At 40.4% G+C, this 26,584-nt stretch overlaps 1 protein-coding gene across 4 annotated transcripts in view; it reads right to left on the bottom strand.

Moving 5' to 3' along the window:
* The window catches only part of MYO6 (myosin VI), a 121,043-nt gene that overhangs the window by 57,831 nt on the left and 36,628 nt on the right, over positions 1-26,584 (bottom strand). For all 4 annotated transcript variants that reach the window (XR_014024701.1, XM_081314587.1, XM_081314588.1 and 1 more), the window contains exons 2-8: positions 21,369-21,501; positions 13,948-14,017; positions 12,897-12,970; positions 7,606-7,735; positions 6,325-6,430; positions 5,268-5,323; positions 28-125 (exon numbers count right to left, since the gene is read on the bottom strand). Coding sequence is in view for 3 of the 4 variants with exons in the window: in XM_081314587.1 (XP_081170713.1) it covers positions 28-125; positions 5,268-5,323; positions 6,325-6,430; positions 7,606-7,735; positions 12,897-12,970; positions 13,948-14,017; positions 21,369-21,485 (651 nt within the window). In the remaining variant the exon portion in view is untranslated. The remainder of the gene's footprint in view (positions 1-27; positions 126-5,267; positions 5,324-6,324; positions 6,431-7,605; positions 7,736-12,896; positions 12,971-13,947; positions 14,018-21,368; positions 21,502-26,584) is intronic.

Raw genomic sequence — 26,584 nt, 5'->3', positions numbered from 1 at the left:
CCTCTATAGATGAAGAAATACAAATACCTTTGCATTGAAATGGATTTCTACAAATTTTCCAAAACGACTACTATTATTGTTACGAACAGTCTTTGCATTTCCAAATGCTTCTAGCAGTGGATTGGCTATAAAAAAATGAAACAAGGTTAGCAAAATTTTAATAAACAAAACCTGGATAAAAGCATGTTTTAATATCCAAAACAAAGAAATAAAGACATTAATCCTAACTCTCTCTACCCAGTGAAAAACTGGACCAGAGATTTGGAAGATCTTTCTGAACCATCTGAAATAATGGATGTTAATAAAAAAGGCACACAGAAGTTGACTAGCATATTTTTCTTAATGCAAGAAAAACCATCTCATGAACCAAAGGCTCATACAATTACTTCCGTTGTATGTGCGAAAAAACAAAAGCTTCTCTCAATGTTTAAAGATAAAAATTCCTTCAGATTAACTCTACTCTGGGTGACTTCATGAAAACGTCCATATTGTATAGTTTTCTTTATTAAAATATGAGAATGGTTTATTATTACCTTCTCCAAGATTCTTTTTTTATTTCACAATCTTGCCTACAGCTCTTGCTGTTCTCCTTGCTATTTTTCTGCACAAGTACTAACCAGACATGGCCCTGCTTAGATTTTGGGGATGAGCTAAAGTTAGTTAGCACCGAGTATCAGTCAATTAAAGCCTCAAATCTTAAAGGGAAGAAGACTCTCTGTTCTCACTACGTGAGGGCACCTAATGCAGCAGTTTGGGTTCCAATTACTGTACAGTCTTCATAGAAATTCTTCCACTTAAATATTACCCTTTGCTGTATCAGAGTAGAGTAGAGTAGAGTAGAGTAGAGTAGAGTAGAGTAGAGTAGAGTAGAGTAGAGTAGAGTAGAGTAGAGTAGAGTAGAGTAGAGTAGAACAGAATAGAACAGAACAGAACAGAACAGAACAGAACAGAATAGTTGGAAGGAACCTTGGAGGTCTTCTAGTTTCTAGTTGTGAAATTTCACAAAGTATTTTAACAGCTGTCAATGTTTCACTTCATTAAATATTTTCCTAATAAACCTAATGTTAAATCAAACTGAGTTGTCTGGAAGTGCATTAAATAGCTCCATGTTAACTCTTCTATGTTAATAAAATAATGCTAGATTATCTCAAAATACATATTCCATCAACATATGTGCATGCAATAAACCAACCCTACTTGATTCAATGTACAGTTCAAGCAAAAATTCAAAAAGGTGGTTAAGATTTTGGCAATGGGCCAGAGAACATGCATATTGGGGATGCCCAAAAATGAAGTAGAAAACAACAACAACAAAATAATCCACATGTAATAATCTGGTCAATGCAACTAGAGACAAATTGCAAAGCACGTACATTTCCCTGTTCTGGAGAGCAGAAGATGATACTAAATTAGCTTTGGGTCCTGTGACCTCTTAGACCAAGGAAATTGCCAGATGTTGGAGAAGAAGATAGCTGTGAACCTTTGGTGCTGCAGCCACAAGACACAGATATAGCCAGTGGCCCTAGAACCAGCAAATGCCTGGAGCCTATCCAGACTATGCTGATTCAGCTTCGTCCCCACATCGCTCAGCAGCAGAAGACAAGAGTATTCTTAAGCAAGCATGCTTGCAAGTGAGCCACTAAAACAAACACTGATAAGTTTAAGGACGTGGTAATTTTATTTGCTTTAGCTACCGCAAGGAAGGGAGACTTCTACAGAACATATGTAAACTAGTGTATGAGGGGTACAAGCCCACCTTTGTGACCCTCTCCAGAACCACTGTAGCTAAAACTCCCATAATTCCCAGCCAGCACCCCTCACTAAAATACCTGGAAATTCTGGAGACCCAAGACAATTGGAGATGGCAGATCGGAGAAGGCTGATAGGAGCTACATATGATCAAACTAACCCACCAAGACTGTTCATTGCCATCAAAACTGCCTCTATGAACTACTATCAGGCATTTTATTAAGCAGACTGCGGAAACAGTTATATGGGGAGTCTTCAAGTTATAACCACAATGGGGACCGCAATTCCACTGCTAAGCAAGGAGGCTGATAAGTGAGTCACCCCCAATTTTACAATTTACAATGGTTGTTTAGCAAATCACTGCAGTTGTTAAGCGAATCGTTAATCAAATCCAGCTTCCCCCACCGACTTTGCTTGTCAGAAGCCGGATGGAAAGGTTGCCAGTGGCGATCACATGATTCCAGGACCCTGAAAGCATGGTAAATACATGCTGGTTGCCAAGGACCCAATTTTGGATTGCTTGACCATGGGATGCTGTAATAAGCATAAATGCAAGGACTGACATCAGTCACTTCTTTCAGTGCCACTGTAACGTGGAACAGGTGCTAAACAAATGTTTGTAATGAGGGGTCCTTGGCGCTCTCTGAGTTTGCTTGTTTTCCTGCATACATTTCATTACCCTAAGTAGGTAACATCATCAAATAGGGACGCGGTGGCTCAGTGGGTTAGGACGCTGAGCTTGTCGATCGGAAGGTTGGCAGTTTGGCGGGTCGAATCCCGAGTGCCGCGTAACAGAGTGAGCGCCTGTTACTCGTCCCAGCTTCTGCCAACCTAGCAGTTCGAAAGCACGTCAAAATGCAAGTAGAAAAATAGGGACCACTCCGGTGGGAAGGTAACAGCGTTCCGTGCGCCTTTGGCGTCTAGTCATGCCGGCCACATGACCACGGAGACGTCCTCGGACAAGCGCTGGCTCTTCGGCTTTGAAACGGAGATGAGCACCGGCCCCTAGAGTCGGAAACGACTAGCACACATGTGCGGGGGAACCTTTACCTTTACCTTTACCTAGGTAACATCATCAGTGCTAGTAAGGAGTGCGGTTTGCTGTCAGTTTACATTCTGGGGTCTTGCCTGTCAAACTGACAGCAAACCCCACTCCTTATTAGCACTGATGATGTTACCTAGTCAAGGTAATGAAACATCTGCAAGAAAACAAGCAAGCTCAGAGATCACCAAGGACCCCTCATTTCAAACCTGAGCTACAAATATTCTCCTTCATTGGAAATGGTTGTGAGTTGAGGGCTATCTACATTTTGCCATAGTGGCAATAGAAATCTATTTAGCTACCCTTCTTAAATAAACAATTCTGCCATTCTCGTATTTTTTTTCATTTGGGAACTAGAGGACTATGTAATGTTTGATTTTCAACTCAAAACCAATCTAATATTCTTTTAATCCCAAGTGTGCATGGGACCTTGAGGGGGAAGACACGTAGTATTATGTAACTGACATAATATTAGGAAAGGAATTGGTCGTTAAGGAGATTTGTCAAAAAACCAAACTATTACTGAATTTGTGTATCACATAGATAAACACAGCTTCCTGGGGTGGGGGGAGGTTTTGTGTGTGGGTGTGTTTGTGTGTGGGTGTTGATTGTCTGTTTCAGTTAAAACAGTTTGAGTTGGGAAGTGACCTTTCAAACTATCTAACCTGTCAGGAAAATGCACAAAACTGAAACAAAGATTCAATGGTTACAGGTACAAACACATATATACACACACTACAAAAAGGCTTGATGAGTAAGTCCTTCTGTAGTAATAATGCACCCATGCAGGTTAAGATGTGCTTAAAACAAAAATGGGAGCAAATGTGTATTAAAAGCAGATGACCTGAATAAGGCATTTATTTCAAGCTTCCCCATCCCCCAAATGAAATACCTACGGGTACCAGTGTTGGGAATGCAGCTTCAGACATTATGTCCAATGGTCAGCCACTTTCATAGGTGCCATGGATAATGGGATACTTATATATTCCGCTGTAATTAAGCAATATCATTCTCAATTATTTCACTGGAAGCACTGCTTTGCAATATGAAATCCGTCAAAGTTAGGACTATTCAGGCTACAGTAGCCCTTGGTAGCCTCAATGCATCTTGCCACAGGGCAAGGGAACATATCATAGACTTTGCATTTTTCAAGCAAGCCTACACATGAATTTTCCACTCATTCATCTGAACACACAAACACACACCCCACTCGTGTATGTGAACCCACACGCCGATCATTCATTCAACTGTAACCTCCGGTACAGTTTAATAATAGCTGAACTAAATACTTTGGAAAGAATGTATTTACTTTGTCACAAAGTAAAGAATTGTGGTGCCATAAGGGAAGGAAAAAGTGATAGAATTCTTTCCTCCTTTATTATATAGCTTCCGTTCTTTTAAAGTCTTGATACCCGAAAGCAAATTGAAATAAGCTATTGTTAACATCCTGCTTCTGATCCCAAAGTAAGCCACAAAGATCAGTGCTTTCTGAACTAAGTCCCATTTCAAATAGCTTCTTCAAAGAAATCACAAACAGCACCATGCTTCTTGGACCTCTTTGTATTAGAAACTGTTCGCATGTAAGCAATTCTTATGAAGACATTAAGGGAACACAATAGGGTCAACACAGTATTCCTCCGCACATCCACAAATACATTCAACACATGGAAAAGACTTCTAAGAGAATTGGGTACAAAACGTGCCTTTAAGTTCAGAAAAAAAGCTTCTGTCTCTGCACACTTGTGCCAAAGACTTGACACAAAAACTTTCTAGATGTCTCCAGGGGTCACCTGATTCACCACGCTCCTCATTCCACAATAAAACTGGGACCACATTGCAAAACGTGCTGGCAAACGTCTTCCAGCAATGGTTGCATTCATTGCCCTGAAAACATGATCTCCTTATGATGGCCTCTATTTTCTGATGGAACTAGACACCAGATTTCGGGGATGTGTAATCAGAGATTCCCAAACTGTTTTTGTGGTCCCCGGAGTCCATTCCAATGCAATCATAAAAAATCAATAGTGTGATTTCCTGCTGTTCTGAGACAGAAAGCTTACAAAAATGGCATCGTAAACCACAGAAGGCTAATACTTTTTAAAAGGAAAAGAAAAAAATATTAAATCTATCTCCCCACCCCATCCTCCAAAATGCAATAGCAATTCTCATCTTCAAGAAATGTTACATTATATGCCCTCTCTTCTTCAATAGATTCCTTATTTCTACCTTTTGAACTCCCTATCTTCAAACAGATCACACAGGAACAATCCTGCACTGATATTTTATAGCACCAAAATCCTGAATCTTGTTTTTCTAGCTAGATGCAACCCAACAGTGCATCTACTTCCTTCAGAGCCCAATAAGATGAGAGATATCACACACCACTGCAGCCTTTCACTTACAGAAATGAAGTGCATAAAATGCTTACTCCTTAACTAGTCACAATTAATATGTAAATATATATATATATGAATACCTTCTACAATCCTGTCATCAATATCTTGTCCGCTACCATAAGATTCAGTCAAATACCTATAAAGAAAAAAAACAGTTAGCGATTTTTGTTAGGGTCTTTATTCAACTTTTAATCATAAAGCATACTTGTAGTTAAATGAGCTGTATACAAATTTATTTATTTGTATCCCACCTTTTTATTATTCTTACAAATAACTCAAAGTGGTGAACATATCCAATACACCTTCCTCTTTCTAGTTTCCCCACAACAACCCTGTGAAGTGTGTTAGGCTGAGTGAGAGACTGACTGGGCCAAGGTCACCTACCTGGCTTTTGTGGCTAAGGCAGAACTTGAATTCAAGGTTTCTTGCTTCCTAACCTGGTGCCTTAAGCACTAAACCGACTTAGGAAACTGAGGAAATTGTTATTATTAATATTTTGTCCTTTTATAGGCAGGAGACGGTGTTGCTTTTGGGATATGCCTGCTGTGACTTGTTCTGAGCTCCCTACTCTTCTCCAGAATGTTCCGTGCTCTGATCCAAGAGTGGTTTTAAGTGTAATACAAGTGAAAGAAATTAATAGAGCAGTGTAGCTTTTGTATTATTCTGTATTGGTTAAGGGCCCTGAAAAAGTCTGGAAACAAGATATCCCTACAAGAGGTCTGCTAGTCTTTAGAAAATTGATCCAAGATATGGCTATTTTCTTCTGGGCTTAGGTGACTAGTGATTCCTGTCGGATGTTTTTAGCCTATTCCATTAAATTTACCATTGACTGAAGTCACATCTGACATATCTTTTAATGGATGGATGATTGGTTTTATTCCTTGTTTAGGGCTTATTAATCTCCGCAGAGTCACACCGGTTGAGTTGTACGGCCACATAAATTCTTGAAGTAAACAAACAAGCCTTTGTAAACTCTGTTATAGGACTTCTTTAGATTTAAAATTTCTTCACATTTCATTCACAAGTGTTTTCAGTATTGGAAGAACACCCATTATGAGTTCAAGATCTTTGGATTAAAATGACTGCGCTTCACTCATGACTCATTCAATTGAAACACTTTCAGCTGAAGATACAAACCGTAAAACAAATTTAGTATTTTCTGTCTTGCCAGCTCCCGATTCACCAGACACAATGATCGACTGACTCATCTTGAGCACTTTCATGTCGCGGAAGGCTTTATCAGCTGAAGCAAACAGTGAAAAGGACAACAAAGTGAGTTTCCGACAGAGCAGAGATCAATATTTTCATTAGTTTGGGAAGCGCTGTATTATTCTATGTAAACGTTTGAAACACAAAAATAAATATATTTTCTATTTCCAGTCTGCAGCTACCTATATTTCTTGAATGAAAAGAAAAACAGCGCCACAAAAGACCTGCTTAAAATGCTGGTACTATATAGGTAGTCCTCAAGTTACAATCATTCATTCAGTGACCGTTCAAAGTTACAAAGGCACTGGAAAAAGTGACTATATGCCCATTTTTCAGACTTATGACCACTGTAGCATCTCCATGGTCATGTGATCAAAATTAGGACACTTGGCAACTGGCCATATTTTTGATGGTTACACTGCCCCGAGGTCATGTGATCGATCATTTGCTTTAACTTCCTAACAAGCAAAATCAATAGGGAAGCCGGATCCTTTACTAAGAACTGTGGCCAAAAAAAAAGGTTGTAAAATGGGGCAAAACTCACTTAATAACTGTCTTGCTTAGCAACAAAAATTTGGGGCTCAATTGTGATCATACGTCAAGACTACCTGTTCGGTATTACCACAGCACTCTCCTTAAGACACTGAGTCTTACTTAGAAAGTTAAAGGTCTATAGCTCGGCAGTTCAAGACCCAAGCGCCATAAGACGGAGTGAACTCTCATCACTTGCCTCAACTCCTGCCAAGCTAGCAGTTTGAAAGCATGTAAATGCAAGTAGACGAATAGGTACCACATAGAAGCATGCGGGAAAGTGAAAATACTCTGTGTTTCGCCATACACTCTGTGCTGCAGTGTGATGTGACGCTGGCCACATGACTGCAGAAACATCTCTGGACAGCACTGGTTCAAGAAACAGAGATGAGCACCGCCCCCTAAAGTTGGTCACAACTGGCGGAGTAAAAACCCACAGGGACACCTTACTCTCCTAAAAATAACTAAAATACATATAGATTGGAGTTTTAAAAGCAAACTGTGATCCAAGCAACCAACTTGTTCACAATCATATGGATCGACTGCACCAGTTCCAGCATCTTGCCTTATTTTTATCAGTGTAAAAAAGCAAGAGGTAAAAGCATCATACACAATATAAAAGCTACAGAAAATAAAAAATACTGACACATTTGGAAGTCAGAGAAATCTGTTCCTTACCAATTGCATAGACGTGAGGCGGCAGCGTCCCTAGTGATTTGCCTTGATACTTTTTAATAACATCTAATGAATAAAGTTTTGGTATATCAAAGTAAGGATTCACTGCTATCAGGATGTTAGCTACATATGTCTGGAAAGAAAACCCACAACAAAATGTGTTATAATCACATGATTTTGGAATTTCTCTTTGTAAACTTTGGAGGCCTGTTACCGATGGGTGCGGGGCAGACTTCTGAGGGATTTCCAAGGTCAATGTCTTGAAGTCAGAACCAAATCCCAGTTACAATTTTTATTTTATTATTGTAATATTGGTTTAATAATTTTAAACAGCATCTTTCCTTGTGCTGATAAGTTACAGTGCAAAATGCCAGCGAATATATAAGGGTATGTTTTGTAAACCCTTTAAATAAATTATTATCAGTACTAGTAGTTGTGATTTTTATGTACTGCATGCTTACAATTAAGTGCAATACAGGCAAATCAATTACAAATTAATCAGTAGCAAAATTATTTTCACACAAAGAATCTTTAGCACTTCTGCTCGTTTTTCAAGGATGAACTATTATTGCATGTAACTTAAAATTATGATCAACACAAAATCGCACATATTATAGACTGACTTATTTTACTTTACAAAAACAACAACAACGAGTAATGGCCCTACGCAGAATTTAAGAGGCAGGATTAGAAAAAACAAATTTTAAGCATAATTGTATCCCTGCTTCTGACATCTTGCAGAAGTTTCCTCGTTCTATTTCCCAGCTGGCATTTGTCAAAGCAGATGCAGGGACCATGTGTAATTTAGACAGAATTTGTTACATATGATCAGGCAATCTAATAGCCCCATAAAATATTAAGCTGGCTGTTTGAGCTGGGAAGTGTCAAAGGTGATATGGGATTCTTCATTTGACAGAAGGGAAAACAAGCATGCGTCTTTTCCTTTTTAATGTACTGTGCCTCTAAAAGAATTGCATGTAAGGATGAGTTACGCCTTATGTGCGTGCACAATTTGAGTAGATGTATTTAATAAAAACTGAACGCTAGAGTGAAAAATCAGTCTAGTGGTTATACAGCTGCCCTGTTTCTTAATCAGTTAAGCAATGACATAGGGGTTTTTTTAAAATGAATTACTTCCATTCACCAAATGAATGTTCAAAGTAATTTTTTCCCCAAATCGTTTTGTGACAATGGATGGAAGGAAAGTAATCATAATCATAATAGTAAAGTTGGAAGGGACCTTGGAGGTCATCCAGTCCAACCCCCTGCTCAGGCAGGAAACCCTATACCATTTCAAGACAAATGGCTGTCCAGTCTCTTCTAAAAAACTTCCAGTGTTGGAGCATTCACAGCTTCTGGAGGCAGGTTGTTCCACTGGTTAATTGTTCTAACTGTCAGGAAGTTTCTCCTTAGTTCTAGGTTGCTTCTCTCCTTGATTAGTTTCCATCCATTGCTTCTTGTCCTGCCTCCGGGCGCTTTCGAGAATAGTTTGCCTCCCTCTTCTCTGTGGCAGCCCCTGAGATATTGGAACACTGCTATCATGTCACCCCTAGTCCTTCTCTTCATTAAACTAAAAAAGTAGTCACTAAATAGCTAGCAGCCTCAGAAACCTTAGAAATCTGTGCATAGCTACTAGAGAACAAGTCTCAAAAACCATACTTGTATGTTCTGTTAATTTTTAGTGTGAAATCTGATTTTGACAAAGAAACAATGCGACACTCCAGTAACTGGGTGTAACGAACAAAAATGGTTTGCTATCGGGATTGTGCACAGTTGAAAAGATCATGTCATAAAGCAGATCGTACAGTACAGAAAGAGCAATTTAAAGGCTTGATAGTTTAGTCTAGTTAGTCACCGTGATGTCTCGTTGCCTGGAGGCGGTCCAGGTCTGGATGGGGAGAAACAGGCTTCGTCTCAATCAGGCCAAGACTGAGTGACTGTGCATACTGGCATCTCAGACTAACCAGTCCATTCCATCTTTAATGATGGGGGGTGAGGTGTTACCCCCCGTTGATAGGGCTCGCAACTTGGGCGTCCTCCTGGATTCGCGGCTCAGTTTTGAAGACCATATAGGAGCTGTGACCAGGGGGGCCTTTGCCCAGGTTCGCCTGGTACACCAGTTGCGGCCCTAACTGGACCGAGACGCCCTGCGCACAGTCACTCATGCGCACATGACCTCCCGATTGGACTACTGCAACGCTCTCTACATGGGGCTGCCCTTGAGGACCACTCGGAGGCTTCAGCTGGTGCAGAATGCAGCCGTGCGGGTTGTGATGGGGGTTTCCCGATACTCCCATGTAACACCTCTACTCCGCGAGCTGCATTGGCTTCCGGTTGCCCTCCGGGTGAGATTCAAGGTGCTGGTGATGACCTATAAAGCCCTAAATGGCTTGGGTCCGGGTTATCTGAGGGAACACCAGCTGCCGGCATCAAGCTCCCTTCATCCTGTGCGCTCCCACAGGGAGGGTCTTCTCAGGGTACCACCAGTAAAAGATTGCCGGCAGACAATACCCAGGGGGAGGGCCTTCTCTGTGGGTGCACCGGCCCTTTGGAACCAGCTACCTGTAGAGCTTAGGACTTCCCCTGACCTTCGCTCATTCCACCGGGACTCTTCGAGCTTTCTGGCCTGGACTGAGAATATTAACTGGGGTTTTAATTGTATTTTAATTGTTATTGGGGTTTTTAGTTTCAAGGTTAGTTTAATCATTTTAATTGTTTTTAATCTATGTAATTTGTTGTATTGTTTTAAAAAACCTTGTGAACCGCCCTGAGTCCTACGGGAGAAGGGCGGTATATAAGTTTAATAAAATAAAATAAATAAAATAAATCCTATAGGAAAAAACTGGCAAGGAAGGAGACCTGGCAGAAACTAATTCAATCAGTCAAGAAGAAAGATTCTTCCCTCTTCTGGCAAACTACTCGAGGACTAGGAAAACCAGTAGCCCAGCCCAGCTCATCTCCCCAGTCAATTCAAGCTTGGGTGGAATATTTCAGAAGGTTGTACATGATCCTTGGTAGTAACACAAATGAGAATGAAATTGACCTGACAAGTTTAAAATTGGCCCCCTGGCTCTGTACAAGAGGTAACCCTTAACTCATCCCTGAAGAACATAAGGCTCCAGGTGTTGATTATATTCTGTCTGTAATGATTCCATACTAAAACCAGATTCCCAGCTGGTGGGTGTCTCTACTAGCCTCCGTGTTTACATTCACAGATCAGCATCCTTGTTTATATGCATAGATAAGACTAGCTATGTTCCAAAACATTGGGGCCTGGGAATAATTGGCCCAATTTATAATAAGAACAATAAGAATGATTCATGCCGTTACGTAGGCCAATCAGCCTTTTGAGTGTGGTTAGCAAATTATATGCTAAGCAGTTAATCACAAATTCCAAGACTGGATAGAGACATGGGGGATAATCCAAGAGGAGCAGGCAGGATTCAGAGAAGGGAGGTCAACAACAGACCTCATTCTGGTGCTCTACCATCTTGCAGAAAGATATAATTGTCAAAAAAAAGAAAGAAATCCATCCTCTTTGTGGCCTTTCTAGATTTTAAACATGCCTTAGACACAACTTCCAGGAATAGCCTTGGGGGGGGGGAACTCTTGACAGGTACCAGCTCTTTCTAATACAGAAATTATATTCCAACACGATCTTAAGAATGAAATACAATCCCCAAGGGTCCCTTCTCTAGCACAGTAGTTCAGAAAGGACTCCAACAGAGACATATTCTTCTCCCCTCTTTTTTCAAATTGTACATCAATTCAGTGGTGCACCTTCTTAATAATCCTATACTCCTCTACACCGTTTATGCCACTATAATTTCACAATTCCCACTAGGGCTGGAAAGAGCGATAACAATAATATTTTGGTACTACAGTTCACCTGGTTCCCATTTTTGAAAAATCTAAAATTCTGGTCTTTGCTAAGAGAGGCCCCCAACAGCCTGGAGCAGGGGTCTTCAAACTTGGCCCTTTTATGACTTGTGGACTTCAACTCCCAAAATTCCTCAGCCAGCGTGCCTAGCTGAGGAATTCTGGGAGTTGAAGTCCACAAGTCATAAAAGGGCCAGGTTTGAAGACCCCTGGCCTGGAGAATAGAAAGACAGAAATCAGAGCAGGAAACTGTATAGAAATACTATATTGAAACACCTCAGAGAGGTTTTCCACTCTAAAGACACTTGAAACATGTACCAGAATCACATAGTGAAACTAATTTAGGTCTAAAAGGGCAATTAAGCACTTCTTTTATACTTGGTGCAGGACAATGAATCCCTGCAGTATTAAAACACTTGAGGCTAAATTACAGGCCAAAGGACAGCAAACGCCCAGTTAAGGCTTGAGACAGGAATGCCTGCAACCAGATAAGGGCTTGGAGGAAGAGGATACATTACTGGCTGAAAATCCAAATCTTCCAGCTGAACTGACACTAGTTTTAATAGATGATTTTCCTTCTCCCTGGAAACAGACTGTAGAACAGGATTAGATGTTATATGGGCTTTCTGCACCGTTCCTAATTTCTTTAGGATATGACCACACCAAACAACTGCTCAGCCAAACAATAAAGAGGATATGGAGTTTCAGACTGATGCTAACAGGCTGCCCTAACATGGTGAAATTGAATAAATAGGAGCACTTGGAAGATATCTACCAAATCTAACTTTCCCCAAGCTGATTTTTCAAAGCAGGCATAACATCTTTCCATCCGCACTGCTGCAAGGCAGATACTCTAAAGTCCATTAACTGAGCATGCCTGCTCATGAGGCGACACAAGAGATCAAAGCCATTTTGCATGTATTTGCACTGTAAATTCTACAGGGAAGTCAGATCTGCTTACATTCTACTTCTACTATGAACATTTCCAGGGAGACCAGACAATTTCTAGGGGAACCATCTTCTAGAAGATTCACAATCTTTTGTGCAGTAGTCAAATTCTGTGTTGCCACCGAAAATAAGGCATAACTGGTTATAGAAATAATCACTTGTTTTATCATTTTAGGTTTAACGCATCCTAGCCATTTTGTTTTTAGATGATATATTTTACTTTGTAGACTTTAATATTTTAGATTTACACCTGCATAGTAATTAATGCACCAATATGGTAGTTTGTGACACATTTTTATGTTATTTTATTTTTGTTATGATAGTATTTTATCTCATCTGAGTATTTTGGTGTTGTATTTTTCAAAAATCTTCACTGGTCATTGACCAAATAAACAATAAATATTTCATATTTCACTTTGTGACAAAAAAAACCCACCATATTTTTCACAAGCTACGATGATACTTACATAAATTCTATCCTTGCTGTAGCGAACTCTTATATTGTGTAAGAGGGTAGCTTCATTTAAATACATTAGTGAACCTACAATGAAAGCACAACAATAGTTTTGCAAGTACCACATATCCTACCACTTTTCCTGAAAGAAATCTGTGGCAGACTTAGAGGAGGTGACATAAGGGCTCAAGGATCTATGGCAGGGCTAGAGAATTATAGAAAAAAATCCAGAGTCATTTTTTTCTTCCTTCTGTTCAATCGTATCCAATTCTGGGAGACTCCTGTAGTTTTCCTAGCAAGGTTTTTCTTTTTCCAGAAGTGATTTGCCCTTGTCTCCTTTACTGAGGCTGAGAGAAAGTGAGTGCCCCGAGGTCGCTCAGCTGGCTTTGTGCATAAGGCAAGACTAGAACCAATGGCGTCCCTGACAGCAATAGCACTTAGACTTATGTCCCGCTTCACAGTGCTTTACAGCCCTCTCTAAGCGATTTACAGAGTCAGCATATTGTCCCCAACAATCTAATCTGGGTCCTCATTTTACTGACCTCAGAAGGATGGAAGGTTGAGTCAACCTTGAGCTGTTCAGAATCAAACTCCTGGAGTGAGCAGTGAGTTAGCCTGCATTACTGCACCGCGCCACCACAGCTCAATGACTACACCATACTGGCTCTAGTCATAGTTAAGGCTAATCCAACAATGCGACTCCTGCCACCACTTCAGTAACATTCTTCATTCAGACTCAACATGTTTCAAATGGCATCCTCTAAATCAGGGGTCCTCAAACTCGGCCACGTCAAGACTTGTGGACTTCAACTCTCAGAATTCCCCAGCCAGCCATGGCTGGCTGGGGAATTCTGGGAGTTGAAGTCCACAAGTCTTAACGTGGCCGAGTTTGAGGACCCCTGCTCTAAATGCACAGAAGGCCAAACCAATCACCCAGGGGTTCCCTTCTGAAAAACATCCCCTGGCGACATTCATTTGTGAAGGGCCCAGGTTGAGGCAAGCAGCTGTGCTCAATCGGCACAGAACCCCTGCCACCTCATATAACGTTTACATGGCTCACTTACAATTATCCTCCACTTCCTTCTTAATGTCCTCCTCTGCAGGAAAGACTTGGTTGATAGCAGCAAAAAAGGTCTGGCAAAGAAAAGGAGATGTAAGTCATTGGTTTCTGTGAGAAATTGAAGAAAACCTTATTAGTGGAAGTAATACATAAGCAAGGACCTTCGTGTAAATCTGCAGGAAGGCAAGTTTCGTGCATAATAGCTCAGTTTTCCTGCAAAGATATTGCAATAGCACTTAGACTTATATACCGCTTCTACAGCCCTCTCGAAGCCGTTTTACAGAGTCAGCACATTGTCAACAATCTGGGTCCTCATTTTACCGAGCTCGGAAGGATGGAAGGCTGAGTCAACCTTGAGCCCATGAGGATCGAACTCCTGGCAGTCGGCAGAATTAGCCTGCAATACTGTTTTCTAACCACTGCGCCACCATGGCTCTAATGCAGGAAATGCAACCATGCATTTTCGGGAGTTGCAAGTGAAATATAAAAGTAAGAGCTGGCAAGCCTATGGAACACTGCATTTATGATCAAGAGAAAGTACTTTGCTGCTTGATGAAGTTTGGCAAATCACCTTAAGTAACAAATAAAAGAAAAGACAAAAGTCTCTGAGCTGCACTTGACTCCTGGTGATCATCTGAATATTTCCATGTATGGTTTTTGGTGATGATGTAAATTGGTTTGCCAATGGCTTCTTCTACAAAGATAATTCACTTCTCAGTTGAACCCACTGCCCTAGGATTTCCTTGTGGTCTCCCATCCAAGTATAGCTAGGCTCAACCTTCAAGCCCAGAAAGTCAAAGTAATACCACTTGCTGTGACTATAAATACTAGCACACAGTATTGCACAAACCTCTGAAACTTACCACATAAATCACTACTGAGTACTAACTGAGTTTCGACTTTATTCTCACTCAGCAATACTGTTTTTAACTCGTTCTTAACTGCTCCAAGGCTTCTGGTCACCAAGAGTCCAAATCAGTAGTATTTTTAAGATTAGCTGATTGGAGACAAATGCTCCAGTCAGAATTTCAAGCTTCTGGCAAGGTAACAGTGCTGTCTGATCCAATCACTCCCCTTGATCTTAGTTAAAGGTCTGAGAAACAATGTAAGATTCTTTTATTTATACAGTATCTCACATTTATTGTTTTTTAATAAGTAACTCAAGGCAGAAATCCTTCTATTTTTCCCTCAACTACAACCCTATGAGGTGGGTTGGCTGAAAGAAAGTCACTGGCACAAGCTGGCTTTTATGCCTAAGGAGGGACTAGAACTCACAGTCTCTCTGTTTCTAGCTGGTGCCTCCACCACTAGAACTCACACCCTTACTTTTGTAAATGTGGCCAAATTGACACAGCATGTACTATGTACATATGTATTTTTAAAAGTACAAATAAAGTAGTTATACCACTAGTGATTCAGAATTTAGGAGTATATACCTAATGCAGAGAAATTATCTGAAACTAGAGACTCCTGGGACTCTGAATATCCTTTGCACCCCTCTGTTCTCATCCAACCCTGCTAGGAATCTGAAAAGTGCCACTTTTTTCTAGTCCTTATTAAACCAGGAGAACCAAATGACCCTGTCTTGATTTCCTGGCTATTATAATCAAGTGCCGAGAACCTATCTCAATTTCCCTCTGTGTGGAATTCAGAGATGTGTCTAACCCTGAAGTTTCATGAGAGTTTACCACCATTTATAAGATGGGAACCAATGGAAAGGATAATATAAACCTGTACATCTAATTCAGATTTTAAAACTTTGATGGACTCCCAGCAGCTGTTCCCCATCCAGGAACGGTCCCTTCTCCTGCCTGAAAAACCTAATTCTCATTAGTCTCTCTCTTCTGCACGATGCAGGAAGCTGCAGCTCCAAGAAACCACTGTCCTACTCAGTGCCTTATAGGATCATTTATCCTCCTTGAACCCAAACCCAACCATCAGTAATCCTCGGTCAGCTCCTGAATTCAAACAGCTGCCTATCATTCTCTACACTGGGGACAACGGCCTTTTGTAAAAAGTAGTATCACCTTCCATCGGAAGAAATTTGAAGCGGCTTGTGCAGATGAGGTTCCAGATCTGATCCAAACAAGCATGTGCAAAATTCATGAGCCAAAAGTAGCCTCATCTTTTTAGACCAGGAAATTGGACAATCATAACCAGCATTAGGAAATAAGGATTCCTGTATTGGGAATATTTATTTGATTTATATCTCACTTTTTTCCCTCAGGAGGTCAAGGTAGTATAAACAGCGCTCCCTTCTGCAAACATTTCCCATAGCAGCAATCTAGGCCATAGGGTGGGGTGAGAGGAAGGCAGCGGCCACGCCAAGAGTTTCTGTGGCTAAGAGAAGACTTGAACCTGGGTTTTAACCCCTGCACCACTCTGCCTCTCAGTTCTCTCTTACAGAGACCCAGTGTACAACCTGGGGGTCCTTCTAGACTTACGACTCCTACTCAACAATTAGGAGGCAGTCGTGGCTGGGAGGGCCATTGCACAGCTTCGTGTGGTATGCCAACTGCGCCCTTTCCTGGACTGGGAGGGTCTGATCACACTTGCCTTAGTCACCTCCATATTGGACTACTATAATGCACTGTACACAAGGCTGCCCTTGACAAGTATACGGAAGATTCATCTGATGCAAAATGCAGCTGCCTGGGCAGTTAAGTGTGCTTCTAGAAGAGCACATATGACACCTCTCCTCCATGAGTTTCATGAGCTGCCAGTCTGCTTCCGGGTCAGATTCAAGGTGTTTCATGCTTATCTGTAGGACCACCTCTCCCCAATTACACCAGCCCCAATTACATCCCATTAGATCTAGCAGAAAAGACATGTTGTGGGTACCATCTGCGAGGGATTTACATTTGGTGGGTCCCAAGAGGCGGGCTTGTGTTATGGAACATTCTCCTCCCCCCAAAGACAGGTTAGCACCATCCCCGTTAATCATACAGAAGTCCCTCGAGACCTAATTGTGTCACCAGGCCTAGGGGTCCTAGAAAATTGATGACATGCTTAGATGGCTCCACTTTGGTTGATATATTCAGTTTCTCATGTCATTTGTAAATTTTAAATTTTTAATAACATTCTAATTTTTAATAAGGCTTCTTATGTTTTTATAATGATTATTTTTTTGCTGTTTTATTTGATTGTTATATGCCACCCAGAGTAGCTCGTGTGATGGGCAACGACATACATTTGATTAATAAATAAATGAATAAACTTTATATTGCTATATAATGGCTGAGTATGCAATACAGAACTCAGCAAGTATTCATTTTACCCACCAAAAGGTTATATACTTTGTTTTGGCTTCTCTTGCTCCAGGACACATGTCTACAATAAGCGAATCTTTCTCATCTTCAGCCTAAAACCTTGTGATGGTCTCATAGCCACCTGGTATAAATAAATACTCCTTAACCTTGGGATGCTCTATCCTTGGTAGGAATAGGCAGACCATTCCAGGAACAGGATAAGATAAATTTGTCTTCCTTGTCCTTGGCAAAATCAACTGGAATGAGGACACTGAAAGCAATTATGATTTTGAACCTACAGAAGCTAGTCAGAAGCCAGTCATAGTTTCCTGAAGGCCTAAGGTCTTTCTTTTATTCTTCAGTATTGTTAAGTATTCTTTGTTATGTTATGCTCTTAGTGCAAAACTTGGGTTGAAACTTAACATTAAGAAAACCAAGATCATGGCAACTGGCCCTCTCAATTCCTGGCAAATAGATGGGGAAGAAATGGAGGTATTGACAGATTTTGTTTTCCTGGGCTCCAAGATCACTGCAGATGGGGACTGTAGCCAAGAAATTAAAAGACGCTTGCTCCTGGGGAGGAAAGCCATGGCAAATCTAGACAGCACACTAAAAAGCAGAGACATCACCCTGTCAACAAAAGTGCGTATAGTCAAGGCTATGGTCTTCCCAGTTGCAATGTATGGCAGTGAAAGTTGGACCATAAGAAAGGCTGAGCGCCAAAGAATTGAGGCCTTTGAACTATGGTGCTGGAGAAGACTCCTGCGAGTCCCTTGGACTGCAAGGCGATCAAACCGGTCAGTCCTAGAGGAGATCAATCCTGACTGCTCTTTAGAAGGCCAGATCCTGAAGCTAAAACTCAAATACTTTGGCCACCTAATGAGAAGGAAGGACTCACTGGAGAAGAGCCTAATGCTGGGAAAGATCGAGGGCAATAGAAGAAGGGGACGACAGAGAATGAGGTGGCTGGATGGAGTCACTGAAGCAGTAGGCGTGAGCTTAAATGGACTCCAGAAGATGGTAGAAGACAGGAAGGCCTGGAGGAATGTTGTCCATAGGGTCGCGATGGGTCGGACACGACTTCGCAGCTAACAACAACAATTCTTGTATATTCTTTGTGTCTTACGTTACTTTTTCATACCGCCTTTGAATAACTTCTTCAGCATGCATACCAATGCTTTATATTTTAAAGTACTTTATAAATTTACTAAATCACCTTCTTTATCCATAGTTGAGATTACTTCTTTAGAGAAACACTAGACTTTCCTCAGAGAGGAAGTCTGTAACATCACCTCTTGACCTACATATTAAACTTCCCTCTATTTCATCAGGTTCAAAAATTTGAGCATTAGTTTTAAAATGTATTTATTTTAAGTTCTTTCTTACAAATTCAAAACAGAACACTTTCTTCTAAAGAAACCTAGATTTGTATACCAAGTGCGTGGATTTTTTTTTCTACTTAATTTCATCACAGAATACAGCTCTTCTCCACAGACGTTCTCAAAGAAGAGGCCAGCTCTCCAAATTACTAACTAGTCTACTATCACAAAGCATAGAGAAGTAACCATTTAGTACAGGCATGTCAAACTTGCAACGTCACGTGACGTCGCACAAGGCATCACGACTTTTTCCCCATTGCCGGCAATGGGGTGGGCGCGGTTTCGGCATGACGCATCCGGCCCGTGGGCCAGATGCTTTGACATGCCTAACTTAGTAGGTCCACCTAGGTTTGGACCAGGCTACAGGGACCAGGCTACATGTCATTCTAGTATCTAGATCAGGGGTAGGCAACCTCAGCTCTTTCATGACTCATGGACTTCAACTCCCAGAATTCCTGAGTCAGCTGGCTCAGGAATTCTGGGAGTTGAAGTCCATGAGTCATGAAAGAGCTGAGGTTGCCTACCCCTGATCTAGATGATCATGTGTAAATGAAAATAGCAGTCTAATTTATAATTCCCTCGGTAACATATGTAATAATCTTCCTTAACTCAGATTCTCCAGAGCTTTTAATAAGTTGCATTCACAATATATCTGGAATACATCAGGTCAGAAAATGCTGGTCTAGAGCTCTTGTGACAACTCTGGGCATTCAATTATTTTCATGCCATCCACAGCATTACTGAGGGGAATGGAAGGCAAAATGTGATATCACAATATAAAGAAAGGAAAAAACAAATGAACAAAGCATGGCTTCAGTTTTCAGTCACAATTACACATTTAGCTTCAGCTTCCCAAAGGATTCTATGCATAAATTAATGTGATTACACAATGTGCTGGTTACAGTTAGCCACAAGAATAACAATAAGTCCTTATAAACTATATCTACTGTGACAACTTAAAATCTTGTTTCATAGGGAAACCCCCTTGATTTTGGACACTGACTTACTTAAAATACCAAAATAAATCACAACCATGATAAATGCATAACCTGTTCAGTTTTCTAATGTTTGCAACCATGTTGCATCTCAAGAACAAATCACACAAACTTAGGGAGGACATTATTTTTTTAAAAAAACACTTAATGAGCCTATTGTACTTAGTGCTTATAACCCAATACATTTTCAAGCCTATTTCTGTCACAATACTGATACTTTAGCAGAATGAATTGCACCTAGAGTTGTTCATATTTTTTTCATTTTCTACTAAAAAGGATACTAATAAGTTTCATTTTGTCTGCTCATTGATATTTTAAGTTTCTTGAACAAGTTGTTTTACTGTTGCACAAATGCTTCAAAACATAAAAGAGAAACCCAGTCATAGAATATCAGCCCTTAAGACAACATTTAATGGGCAACATTCAATGTTAAGCAGATGCTTTTGTTTGCATAACAAAATTCCTGTTGTCTCGTCTGTACATCTTCAACTTACCCATGAATTCTCCAGAGGGTAAGATGAGGTGCAAATGTTTTAATTTTTTTTAAAGAGAGAATAACAGCCTATTTAAAATCAATATTTTTTTAAAACCAACATTTGGAATTGACAACCACATTAAATACAGGATTAATGGGGAATCCTGTATTTTTAACTCAAAGGTTCTTTTACAAAAGGCAACTGGACTGTTTTTAACTTGAGGAAAACATTTAGCTTCTCATCCAAGAAGCTTCAACAGTTCTGGATGACTGAGAATCTCCACAGCGATTTACCCTGTATTCTTAATTTAAAAAAAATAAAAATAAAAATGAACGTGCATACTGTATCCTTTTTCAGTAAAAACTTTATTCTTCTCTTTTTCTTGGGTGGAGAAGATGAGATTGACATTAATATTTAGAAACTTTTTTTTCAGAAGGAAAAAATATTAGGGCATGCAATCTATTGTAATATTTCAAAGTAAAATAGCAAAATCTCAAACATGCTATATTGTGATGATTATTTTGTTCTTTGTTCATTTTAAATGTCTTGAGAACGGATCTGCATTTACATTTATATCTGTGGTATTAACTGTAAAAAAAAAATCGGTCGTGTCTGATTCTTGGAGAATCTTGGGACAAGTCTCTGCAATTTTCCAGGCAAGGTTTTACAGAAGTAGTTTACCCCGCCTCCTTCCTAGAACTGAGATAAAGTGATTGACCCAAGGTCACCCTGCTGACTTTGTGCTAGAACTCACAGACTCCTAGTTTCTAGCCTCATGGTTTAACCTAGGGGTGTCAAACTGGTGGCCCACGGGCCAGATGCGTCACTCGCAGGCCACACCCACCCTGGCTCCGGAAAGGCAAAAAATGCCACAATACGTCACAATACATCATGTGACATGGTCGAGTTTGACACCTGTGGTTTAACCACTACATCAGACTGGCTCTATAAAATGTTTAATCGCTATTAAACGAAAGAAGCTTATGATAGCCTGGAAGAAATTTATGCAATGGTACAAAAAAAGAATTAATGCATTTGTCTACAGACGAGGGATGGGTTATGGGATGAAGAAATATTTGTTCATAACTTTATAGAGGCTGATTTGTTTATACTTATTGTGATGAAGGTTGGAAGCCACCTCTGTATGAATGTGTGTGTGTGCGTCCATGCGTGTGTGTGTGTGTGTGATATTCTCACTTTTTTCTTGCACTTTTTATTCTTTCCTCCTCTTCTCTTTAAGTTTAGTTTGTATTAGTTTCCCTGCAAACATCTTCTCTTTCAGTAAAACAATTTCTACAAGAACTAATTGCCTTTTGAAGAAACCTACCTTGCCTTTTTGATTTACAGGTTCAATAGTTAAGCTGTCAGGTCCAATATCCACAATGCTCCCCATTTGAAACCCATCAGCTGGGTGTGGAGCCCAAACAGGCTTCCCGTCCTCCATCTTGAGGAACTATTTCCTACAAAGAAAAGAAATATTTGTAACTGAAAAACAATATATATTATAAACAGCATTCTACACAGCATTCTACACAGACAGAAAAATATCCACCATCCTAAGAAACCCCAAAGACATAATTGGCTTAGAAAACCAAGGAGTATACGAAATCCCATGCACCACCTGCCCCACCACATACATCGGACAGACCAACAGAAGAATAAGTGCACGCATTGAAGAGCACAAAAACTCACTCAGAAAGGGAGAACAAACTTCATCCCTGGTCCAACACTTTGAAGCCATGGGACGTGAAATTGATTTCAAAAAAACCAAAACTATCGCCAAAATTGAACATTTTAACAACAGAATAATCAGAGAAGCCATTGAGATAGAAAAACGCCCCCACAGCATGAACAAACGAGATGATACCTCTCGCCTACCAGCCATTTGGAAACCCGCCTTGATTGACAGACGAGTCCCAACCACCAAGAATGATACCAGACCCAAACTCATGATAACATCACATGACATCACCACCACACAACCATTCAAAAAGCAAATCCGAACCCACAATGATAATGAGGCACAACCACAAAACAGAAACCTAACTACAGCTGCAACATCAGCCACTTTAAACCCCTCCAAACCACACAATAAGCAAACTGACACCCACTATAAAAACATGACACCACCACAAACACGAAGCCGAACAAAAGCAGCACAACTCACCAGCTCAGGTCTAAGGCTGGCAGCTGAGACCAGCCCATCCACTCAAAACACACCCCCACCCAATCAGAACACACCCACCATTCAAAACACACTCCCACCCAATCAGAACACACTTAAACTCCCACCCAATCAGAGCACACCTCCACCCACAGAACACACCCCCTCTGGCAGTTTAAAAAAGAGGAACAAACAGCCACATGCTTCTCCCAGAAGAAGGAAGCAGAAGCCACCAGCCTGATGAAGACGGATGGGATTCCGTCGAAACGTCGCTCCTACACCTTTAGTTCTACGCGGGGAAAAACCCGAATAACCAAAGATCCATATATATATATATATATATATATATATATATATATACACACAAATAATTATTTATTATGCCCCACACCAATCCCAAAGGGCTACCAGAAATTAACAGATATGGAATGCCCAATTACAACTAAAATGTCCATTCCGATTAAAGTAAAAACATAAAATAAAGAAATGTATAAACACAAAAAGGGACCAATCAATAAACCTCTGCCAAAGTGACATTGCCAAATGCCCTCCGGAAGAGCTCCATTTCGAGCTGCTTCCAGAAAGAAACTGAAATGGGAGACAACCTTATTCCTACTGGGAGGCTATTCCGATGCATCTCCAAGACACAGGTTCCTTTGCCATCCTAAAGTGGAGGGTGCCGCTCACTTATCTCAGCTGGACTGAATTGGTCCAATTGATTCTAATGGAGAAGTGTGTCCTCTGGATTGCTTAGCACCAAGATATAAAAGGGCTTTATAACAGCAGCCCCCAACCTTTTGGGCACCAGGGACCGGTTCCATGGAGAGAGGTTTTTCTGCAGACTGGAAAGGGCGTGGATTTATGTGCTGTCTGCATCCCATGGATGGGGCTTCGCTTTTTTATATGGCCTGGTTTCTGGTGTGCCGCGGACAGGTGCCAGTCCATGGACCAGGGGTTGGAGCCCCCTGCTTCATAGGCCAGCACCAGTTCTCTGGTAACCAATACACTGACCGCAACACAGCTGTCCGAACTGCAGCTTCTGAGTGGACTTTAAAGGCAACTCCACATAGGGTGCATTGCAATAATTAATGATGAGGAAGGCTGCAGCAAGATCGGCATGTCTCGAGCTGGGCTATAATTGACACAGCAGCCAGTACCTCTACCTGCTATTTCACTAGGAGCTCCAAAGCCAGGAGGACCCAAAATCATGGACATATTCCTTCATGGGGAATGCTGCCCCATCAAATTACATCAATGGAGACAGACAATTTCAATGGACAAATAGGTTGTCTCTGATTTAACAGATTGGTTTTAACAAAAGAGAATATTTGTAGCCCAGGGTTGAATTGTGGAGTTCTTGGTGCTTGCTGAGCTTGATTATTTTCAAATGCACTACTAATCTGGGAGATCCTTTTTACTTCTAATTTTGGACAGCCAAAAAAAGAGAACCCCAATACATAAGACCAAAGTAAAACAAGTTGAGAGAATTCAGTTCTAAAAATGATATTCCCAATCACATATTTCTTTCAGCACGAGTGTGTTTACAAGCACTCCAAATCTAATATGAGTGCTTCCCATACACATATTATTATTTATTTATCATATTTCCAACCCACTCACTTTTGATAAAATTAGCCTGAAGTGATTAATTTGTTGGAACAGAAGATGAAGCAAGGGCATAAACCTGCTGTTTTATTTAAACATTACACTAGAAATGTTAAATTATACATTGCATTATATCCTGTCATACATGACACACTGTAGATCACTATTACAGTTCTTAAATTACAGACTCTCTTATTGAGCTTGAGTAGAAGGGGGAAATTACTAAAATAGGGATTTTGCTCAAGAGTTGTTGGATCTCTGTACCTAAATTTAAGCAATTATTCTTTTTATTTAGCTAAAGTAAAAGAAGGGGGGGAAAACATAATCAGAACTGCTTGGCACCAGCCCATTCTTCAGTCCTTAAATCAAATAATTCCAAATCTACCTATCTCAGATATTTTATTTCAGCAATTTGATCAGCACCCCCAAAACAAGTTCAAGTGGGCTAAAGCAGGAGTCCCCAACCCCTGAGCCATGGCCCGTTTGAAACCGGGCCGCAGAAGGGCAGGTGAGCGTGCACATGCGTGCAACTTCCCTTGCACGAGCAGTGGGGGGAGTGCACGGACATGTGCATACCCACTCGCAGAGAACCATCCCCTCTTCCCCCCACTGGTCTGCAAAGCCGGAAAGATTGGGGACCGCTGGTTTAAAGGCAATTCTGCCTGTGAGCGTACAAAATGAATTTGAGTCCTTACCAATTAAAAGGTAAAGGTTTCCCCGCACATGTGTGCTAGTCGTTTCCGACTCTAGGGGCCGGTGCTCATCTCCGTTTCAAAGCCGAAGAGCCAGCGCTTGTCTGAGGACGTCTCCGTGGTCATGTGGCTGGCAAGACTAGATGCCAAAGGCGCACGGAATGCTGTTACCTTCCCACTTTAGTGGTCCCTATTTTTCTACTTGCATTTTTACGTGCTTTCGAACTGCTAGGTTGGCAGAAGCTGGGACGAGTAACAGGTGCTTACTCTACTACGTGGAACTCGGGATTCGACCTGCCAAACTGCCGACAATCTGATCGACAAGCTCAGCGTCCTAACCCACTGAGCCACCACGTCCCATTCCTTACCAATTAGCCAGTGCTAAACAAGGATACTTCATAGGGATTTGGCACATCAGAAAAACTGATACATATTTTCATTTCACAAAAGAAAAAAAATGGATAGAGAAAAGGGAAGGGAAAGAGGTAGAACTATGTGTACAAGTCAGTGGCTCCCCATGTACTATGTAGACAATAACAGGATGAATTACAGTCAGCTAGGAAACTGTTGCTATCTTTATTTCAGCATTATAGGGAGCTCAATGAAGCACTAAGGATTATGGTAGCCATCCATTCTCGTAATAGCCCCTTTTCCCCTAGTCTAATTCTCTGGTTCAGTGAATTTTCAACCACTCTACCTAGGGAACCTTTTGCCTTCAAGTTCTTTCAAGCTATCTAAGTTTTAGAGTTATGATCAGCACAACTATGACTGCAAATCACACATAGTTCTGTCAAAAAAACAAAAGACAGTATTTTTAAAAGATCAAAATGCAATTCCATATTACTTTGCCTGTTTTTCTGAACCCCGGCTATTATTTTTTCACAATTGATGTATATCTCGTTCCATTCTGTCAGCATGTTTAAGTTAAAACATGTTTTTCTGGCAGGCTCTGATTCTTTCTGAGTTGAATGCATCCCAAACTGAGTTTTATTGTTGGCGAACTTTACTGGAGGGGAAAAAAAACCAACAGTTGTAGGAATGCCTCAGGAACAAAATGCTGATTTTGCACACTGCACAGCTGAGATAGTCTTGCCAACTTAACAAAAATACAAACAGTCTGCTTGAGAGTAACAGGCCAATACTGATCTGATGTTGTACATACTTTCATTCTGATTCACATTTTCTAAATTGAATGAAAAATCTCTGGTCACTCTTCTTGCCTAGTGGTTTGTTGGTAAGGTAGACATGATATGCCTCTAAGCTAAAGTAGTCTTGGTTTGTAACAAACGACCATATTTATCCATATATATCCAATTCCATTACCCGAAACCAGAAGCAGAAAACAGGCAAGAATTCAGTCTCATGTTGTCAAATTCCTGATTTTCTCATTATATACAAAGCAGGCATTATGAACTAAATTGCACGCTGACCAAGAACTGCTACTGGTTTGTTAAACCAATTAGCATTTGTTCTCATATGATAATAAACACAAATCTGCTAAAATGAAACTTAATTCTAGTGTGCTCATTTTCCATGGTCAAGAAGCCCCCTTCCCCCCCCACCTCAAAGGCCTCCCAGCTTTTCAGAATATTTCAGAAACACAACCTCGAGATATATTTCCATACATTTGCATAAGATCTGGCAACCTTGCAAGATTCCATTCATTTTATTTTTGCAACTATTCTAATTTTAATGTAATTAATGGACGCAGCCAGCACCCAAAGAAGTACTGTTTTTTTTTTTGTCTGTGAGCTGCACCTTACTTTTTTTGATATAGCTGAAGCAACCAGCCTGAGGATGACGGATGAGATTTCGTCGAAACGTTGCTCTTACACCTTCAATTCTACGTGGGGAAAAACCCGAATGACCAAAGATCTACATACAAACACCCACGAAAACCTCAGAAAACATATATATATATATATATATATATATATATATATATATATATATATATATATATATATATATATATATATATATATATATATATATATATATATATATATATATATATATATATATATATATATATATATATATATATATATATATATATATATATATATATATATATATATA

This window comes from Vipera berus, assembly GCF_964194415.1.
Source record: "Vipera berus genome assembly, chromosome: 1".
Taxonomy (NCBI): Eukaryota; Metazoa; Chordata; class Lepidosauria; order Squamata; family Viperidae; genus Vipera; species Vipera berus.
This window is presented reverse-complemented; position numbering and strand designations above follow the sequence as displayed.